The 7807-nt window shown below is 41.2% G+C and overlaps 1 protein-coding gene across 3 annotated transcripts in view; it reads right to left on the reverse strand.

Moving 5' to 3' along the window:
• Positions 1 to 7807, reverse strand: part of agla (amylo-alpha-1, 6-glucosidase, 4-alpha-glucanotransferase a) — a 66352-nt gene that overhangs the window by 35833 nt on the left and 22712 nt on the right. For all 3 annotated transcript variants that reach the window (XM_048602361.1, XM_048602362.1, XM_048602363.1), the window contains exons 6-8: positions 6359 to 6540; positions 1845 to 1956; positions 250 to 367 (exon numbers count right to left, since the gene is read on the reverse strand). In XM_048602361.1, coding sequence (XP_048458318.1) covers positions 250 to 367; positions 1845 to 1956; positions 6359 to 6540 — 412 coding nt within the window. The remainder of the gene's footprint in view (positions 1 to 249; positions 368 to 1844; positions 1957 to 6358; positions 6541 to 7807) is intronic.

Raw genomic sequence — 7807 nt, forward strand, 5'->3', positions numbered from 1 at the left:
CGAGAGAGCGAGAGAGCGAGAGAGCGAGAGAGCGAGAGAGCGAGAGACCTCATGCCCATTAGTATGTTTGAGGCTTTCCGTGGCTGGTGGTTGCTGTATGGGCTGGAGTGCATTATTAGCCCCACGATTGTTAGCCCTAATTGCTTTTGTTCATTTAAGATTTAAAAGTTTAAACAAAATGTAGGACCAACAACTTACTTGCTCGTTTTTATTACTTATTTATATTGAAGTAAATTTTGCATAACTTACCCTTGAGGCATAAACAACTTCAGTAATGTGCTCATGTTAACAGCACACCCAAATCTCTTAAATTCAGGATCCTGAATAACTTTAAGAGGCTGCTTGGTGTCACATTTTTTCTTCTCACCTTAAACAGAGATAAAATTACTTCTACAGTTGTTAGCCTTAAAAATACAAGATAAAAACACCTCAAAAACTTTTAAAATGCAAATATTCTCGATATATCGTAGCAATCAACATAGCGCAGCATTCAAAATACGTGGTGGCAGCAGACAGATTCTCCTCAGAACCTCATCCGTCATGGAGGCAAATTTGAGAAAAGTTCTGCTCTGTAAACAGAGCAGAAGGTAAGAATACAGGTTCATTCTACTCACCTTCGAACCTGTCCAGAGGAAATGTGAAAGAGAAACAACTTGTAATTTTCTCATCTTGAACAGTTAGATAAGTGAGTGCCAGAAGTGAGAAGACTAGCGTGCAAACACGATTGCCGAATGGTCTCCGTCTGCACCATTAATAATCTGGGACAACTAAGCATAGGAGGGTCTGATATCCAGCAGCTGTCTACCCCACACCAGGTCTTGGAGAAGTTCAGAGCGAGAGAGCGCAAGCGCGCGAGACAGCGAGTCACAATGTCTGGCCACTAGGGGATTGGGCAAAGGAAAGAGGGAGGCTGCAAGGGGAGCGCGAGAGATATTGCAAACAGGAGACGCAAGGTGTTGCAAAGAAGAAAAATAATTTCAATCCTGTCAAGAAAGAAATGCTCATCTAATAAGATGCTGAAATCAGAGCTCATGAATGCCCTGCAAACTAATCTGGTATCCCACAATTAAGGCTGTTTATGTTGACCAGCTACTTTATGTATAAATATGTAGTGAATGCTATTTAAATCTGTCTAAGATGCCGGAAAAGAGGTAGTAACTGTTTGGTTAAAATATTTGAGCTTTGTACATGCAATGAAAATACACCAAGTGACCTCACCAAGCTGGATCATGTTTGAGACACAGCTATTTTGAACAAAAGAAACTGTTGCTAAATTATGCCTGTTGTCTTGTGCCATTTTAAAATTCTGTGGTATCTAGAGAATTTAAGCTTCCCTTGTATGTTGCGGTTTTAAGTTTGACAGAAATTTGATAAACAAGGATCTTGACATATTCTTCAAATTCTATTTCCATGTACATTGATTGTAACGAGGTAATCTAGGTGGACATCTCAGAATAAGAGTTCCCTGATTCGACCAGATTAACAGCCCCAATCAGGAAGCCCTGGCTGACAGATAAGAGCAGCAATGTCAGAGGTTCTGTTCACTTGGAGACCGGGCTCTGAAGGAGCTAAATCAGTGTGTCAGGCACTCTCCACATGTAAATAAAGGTGACTTGGTACTGAGATATTGGCCTCTGCGGAGTTATTCACCATGCAGGTCCAAATATTCCACACATCAACAATTACAATAAGTCACATTACTATTTGACTGAATTACCTAATAGTTGAGTTAGTGACAAAGAAAAAGCAGATCCTGAAAGCCAATAAGGCAGCACCTGAAAATCAGGGCATCAAGAAAATCTCAAAAGGGTCTCAAAGAATATTTTGTGCCAAAAGTAGTGTACCATATTGCAGTGCATTCTGGAAGTCAGACACAACTTTGTCAACATTAACTTGATAGAATTCCCAAAGGCGCAGTTTAGGAAAGATGTCCTCCCACAGGATCGTGCGAAGATTCTGTCAAAAGAATACAACACAGTTACCTTCCATCGCAGATGTACTTGTTTCTGCAAACAATTAATCCAACTTGCCCTTGCTAGCATTGGTGCTCTGCATGAACCTCCTACCTATCAAACACATGCTGCTGTTCCTTCTTTACTCAAATATATGTTGCCTCACCTTAAATGCATCGGTGTCATTTACCAAAACTCCGCTGCAAGGCATTGTGGGGAGGGGAAATCAGCCAGTAATTGTGGTACATGTTGGTACCAAAGAGGGATGAGGTCCTGAAGGCTGAATTCAGAGAGTTAGGAGTCAGATTGAAAGCCAGGACTTCAAAAAGGTAGTAGTCTCCAAATTACTACCTGTGCCACATGCTAGTGATGCTAGGAATTGGCAGATTAGGCAGTTTCATATGTGGCTGGGGGAGTGGTGTAGGAGGGAGGGCTTTAGATTTCTGAATAACTGGGATCGTTTCTGGGCAAGGTGGGACCTGTTCAAACAGTGACAGGGCCAATATTCTTGTGGGTGGTTTTGCTAGCACTGTTGAGTGGACTTTAAACTAGTTTAGCAGAGGAATGGGAACATAAGGGGAGGCTCTGAGTTAGCTAGAGTGGGTGAGAGCTTAAGGAAAAAGAAAAAAAAATCAAGATAGTAAATAAAACGTAAGAAGCAGCTGAGCAGCACAGCACTAAGGTGAGTGGAAACCAGATAGCAAAAGGTGAGAATGTTTGAAAACAAAAGACTGTTTTGTTAGGATTCAAAAAGCAGGTATAAAAACTAGCATAACGGCATTTTACCTGAATGCTTGCAGCATTCATACAGAGTTATAGAGCACAAAACAGACCCTTTGGTCCAACCAGTCCATGCGGAGTCTAATCCCAAACTAAACTAGTCCCACCTGCCCACTCCTGGCCCCTATCCCTCCAAACTTTTCCTATCCATGTACTTCTCCAAATGTCTTTTAAACATTGTAATTGTACCCACATGCACCACTTCCTCAGGAAGTTCATTCCACACGTGAATCACCCTCAAAAAAAATTGCCTCATGTAGTTTTTAAATCTCTCTCCTCTCACCTTAAAATATGTACCCACTAGTCTTGAAATCCCCATTCCTAGGAAAAGATAACTACCATTAACTTTATCTATACCTCTCACTATTTTATAAGCTTCTATCAGGTCACCTCACAACCTCCCACACTCCAGTGAAAAAACATCGTGAATGGTTATGATTTGGTGGCTATTACAGAGACATGGTTGCAGGGTGGTCACAACCAGGAATTAATTATCCAGGGTTATCAGACCATTCAGAAGGACAGACAGGAAGGAGAGGAGGTGGTGTAGCTCTAATATTTAAGGATGACATCAGGGTAGCAGTGAGAGATAATATAGGTTCTATGGAGGAAAAACGTTTAATCAACGTGGGTGGAAATCAGAAACAGTAAGGGGAAAAAGCCACTGATTGGTTTAGTCTTTAGGCCAGCAAATAACATCATCAGGGTGGGGCAGGCAATAAACAAAGAAATAACTAATGCATGTAGAAATAATACAGCAATTATCTTGGGGGATTTTAGTCTACATATTCATCGGTCAAACCAAATCAGTCAAGGTAGCCTTGAGCAGGTGTTTGTAGAATACATCCGCATTAGATTCTTCAAACAGTATGTAATGGAACCTACGAGGAAGCAAGCCATCTTGAACTGGTCCTGAGAAATAAGGCAGGAATAATTGATGATCTCATGGTTAGGGACCGTCTCAGAAGAAGCAATCATAGTATGGTTGAATTTAAAATACTGATGGAGGGTGAGAGGGTAAATTCCAATACCAGTGTCTGGTGCTTAAACAAAGGTAACTACAATGGGATTAGGAGGAATTGGCCAAGGCAGATTGGGAGCAAAGGCCATATGGGAGGAGAGTTGAGGACTTTCAAAGCAATTTTTCACAGTGCTCATCAAAATTATATACCAGTGAAAAGGAAGGACAGAGGATAATCAACCATGGATAACTAAGAAAGTAAAGGTGGGTATCAAATTGATAGCAAATGCATACAAAGTGGTAACGATTAGTGGGAAACTAGGGGATTGTGAAATCTTTAAAAAGGTCAACAGAAAGCCACAAAAAAAAAAGCTATAAAAAGGAGAAGTAAGATGGATTATGAGTAAAGAAACTCAAAAGTTTCTATAAACATATAAAACAAAAGAGTGGCTAATGTAAACATTGGTCTTTTTAGGAGGATGAGAAGGGGATTTAATAATGGTAAATAAGAAAATGGCCAAGACATTGAACAAATACTGTGTGTTGGTCTTCATTGTGGTAGAGACAAATAACATGCCAATAATTGATGACAAGGCAGCTGTGGCAGGTGAGGACCTGGAAACGATCATTAAAGAGGTAGTGTTGGGCAAGCTAATGGGGCTAAAGGTAGACAAGTCTCCTGGCTATGGTGGAATGCATCTCAGGATACTAAAAGAGACAGCAGGGGGTATAGCAAATATGCTCGTGGTAATTTACCAAAATTCAGTGGACTCTGGGGTAGTTCTGGCAGATCGGAAAACAGCAAATGTGACACCACTGTAGACAAAAGGCAGGTAACTATAGGCCTGTTGGCTCAACCTCTGGTGAGGAAAATGCTTGAATCTACTTTCAAGGAAGAAATAGCTAGACGTCTGGATAGAAATTGTCCCATCAGGCAGATGCAGCATGGGTTCATGAAATGCAGGTCATGTTTAACTAATTTACTGAATTTCTTTGAGGCCACAACAAGCATGGTGGACAATGGTGCATTTCAAATTGAGAAGGCATTCAACATGATGCTGCACAAAAAGCCGCTATAAAATATAAAGGTGCACGGTGTTATGGGTAATGTATTAACATGGAAAGAGGATTGGTTAACTAAGAGAAAGCAAAGAGTGGGGATAAACAGGTGTTTTTTCTGGTTGGCAGTGATGGGACTACAACTGTTTATAATTTACACAGATGATTTAGAACTGGGGACGAAGTGTAATGTGTCAAATTTCACAGATGAGACTAAGATGAGTGGTTGGGCAAAACGTGCAGAGGACAAAGTCTGCAGATGGATATAGATAGGTTAATTGAGTGGGTAAGAGTCCGACAGATAGAGTACCGTGTTGGTAAATTTGAGGTCACCCATTTTGATAGGAATAAGAGCAAAATGGACTAGTTTTTAAAAAAACTGGTGAAAAATTGCAGTGTGCTGCTGCACAGAGGGACCTTGGTGTCCTGTGTTTGAATCATAAAAAGTTGGTTTGCAGATGCAGCAGGTAATTAAGAAGGAAAATGGAGTATTGTCCTTCATTGCTACAGGGATGGAGTTTAAAAGCAGGGAGGTGATGCTGCAGCCAAACAGGGTGCTGGTGAGGCCACACCGACAGTACTGTGTACAGTTTTGGTGTCCTTACTTGAGAAAGGATGTACTGGCACTGGAGGCGGTACAGGGGAAGTTCGCTAGGTTGATTCTGGAACTGACAAAGTCGGCTTACAAGGAGAGATTCAGTAGACTGGGACTATACTGATTGGAACTTAGAAGAATGGGTGGGTGGGTGGGTGGGGGGTGCAGGTGGGAGCGGGTGGTGGTGTGGATCTTATAAGAAAGATGTAAAATTATGAAGGGAATACATACAATAAAGCAGGGAGGTTGCTTCCACTGGCGAGTGAAACTAGAACTAGGGGGCATAGCCTCAACCTCAAGGGAGGTGCAGGTTTTGCCTTCACCCAAAGAGTTGTGAATCTGTGGAATCCCCTGCCCAGGTGAAGCAGTTGAGGCCAAGTCATTTAATGTTTTTAAGGCAAAGTTAGATAGATTTTTGAACAGTAAAGGAATTAAGGGTTATGGTGAGCAGGCAGACAAGTGGAGTGAGTCCACAAAAAGATCAGCCATGAATGGCGGAGCAGGCTTGATGGGCCAGATGGCCTACTCCTGCTCCTATTTCTTATTTACTCATGTGGTAAAGTGCCACATTCATTACAACACTCTGGGCAAGAAAATTTCTCCTGAGTATACAAACGCAAATATTACTTATACAATGTAAAATGCAATCTTGATCTGTGGTGAGTTAGTGGATCTCAACTGTAACGGGGATACTAAAAAAGGTTGTAACACTCCCACGATAGGGAGCAACATCAATAAAAAAAAAAAAAAAAAAAAAAAAAGACAGGCTTGCCTCCCCACAAATTGCTGACCTATTCCTCCTTCTAAACGAGAGGGCAATCCAAGTTAATGGCATGGTTCACTTCCAGCATCCACTTCCTTTTACAGCGCTCCCTGCCCTTAGTGTTGCAGCTTACACATCATCAGTAACCACTTGGCTGAGTTATCTGACCAAGGGCCAGAAATCTTTTTGAAGAGATATTCAGAGGGGGGAAAAAAAGGTTGCTTCGAGTATAATTGCCTTGTACTTACGTCAAGTTGACTTCCATTTTCAATGGCAGCAGGCAGTCCCCTATCCTGATATTTCCCTTTGACCACATCACAAGTTAAATGCCACAAGGCTCGATCGAGAAGCCAAGCAGGTTTCAGATGAGGGGAATTTAAGATGTTGTAGGAACATTCTGGGTGTTTTTTCAGCCAGCCACTGTTGGCAGCTAGTGAGCAAATGTGAAGAAAAAAATTAGAATCAACCATTTACTACCCCTTATAAAATTTAGATAGTGGTAAAAAAGGTTGACATCAGCTAGACCTTCATAATGTATTAACTCTGCTATGTTCTATTTCAGAGCCAGATATTCCAAAACTTTTGTAAAATTAAATGAGATACACCAATCACAAATAATAGTTCAAACATAACCTGTTCTCAATATCGGAGATATTTCAACCCATTTCATTACACCTTCTTAAAATATTGAGCCTACATTTATTTTCCTTCGTATTTAGCTCATTAAAAATTATAGGAAGAAGAAATTGCTGCCTCAAATGTCAAAAACTTAGGATGACCAGTTTTGTTTTACAGACCGACACAATGCAAGTTTTTTTTTGAAAAAGAAGTGGAAATGGTTTGATGACTATTCTGTTGATAATGATGACTTCCATGTTCTTCCACGGGGGAATTTTCACAGGAAATGCACAATTAATGCAGGGCTTAGAAACTTTTGTGGCAATAAATTTATTAGTTGTAGGAACAGAGGAGAACTTGAATAAGTTACAGGACGGCCATCTCACTTATCTGCAAATATAAAGTAGCTCAGTTGACCAGGCAGCTGATTTGTGATGCAGAGTGATTCCAACAGTGTGGGGATCTTGTGGGAGAAACAGATCATAACAGGGAGGAGTGTTGAATGGAGATGGGGTGGGGGGTGAGGGCCTCCTGACTTCCAGGCCCTTTTCCCTTTTCACCCTGGAAGACTCACCCATTCCCATGTCAGCTCTTCGCTGCATCGCCTTGTCCTACCACTGAACTCTACTTTAAAAAAAAAAATCATATGTTTGCCATGACCTCACACTTCAAGTCTACATGATATATTGTATTTGGAACCTTGTGCACGCCCATGGCCAAAAAAAAAGTGCACCCTTGCACGCAGTTGTCTGTGTAGATAAACACTAGCTTTTGTCAAAGCCTTTTGACGTGCACTAGTTATTCTTTTAAATGTCCTAATGAGTATCAATGTAAAAGGGAACAAAATGTACGTAAAGAGAGAGTGTTGATTAATTAGTAAACGGAGTCTGATTGATAGAAGCTTGCCATGGAGAATGTGCCAGTTAAATAAGAACTGACAGTTAACTGCCAAGAGATAGTAGGAACTGCAGATGCTGGAGAATCTGAGATAACAAGGTGTAGAGCTGGATGAACACAGCAGGCCAAGCAGCATCAGAGGAGCAGGAAGGCTGACGTTTCAGGCCTAGACCCTTCCTCAG

Source organism: Rhincodon typus, chromosome 10 (assembly GCF_021869965.1).
Source record: "Rhincodon typus isolate 14 chromosome 10, sRhiTyp1.1, whole genome shotgun sequence".
Classification (NCBI taxonomy): domain Eukaryota; kingdom Metazoa; phylum Chordata; class Chondrichthyes; order Orectolobiformes; family Rhincodontidae; genus Rhincodon; species Rhincodon typus.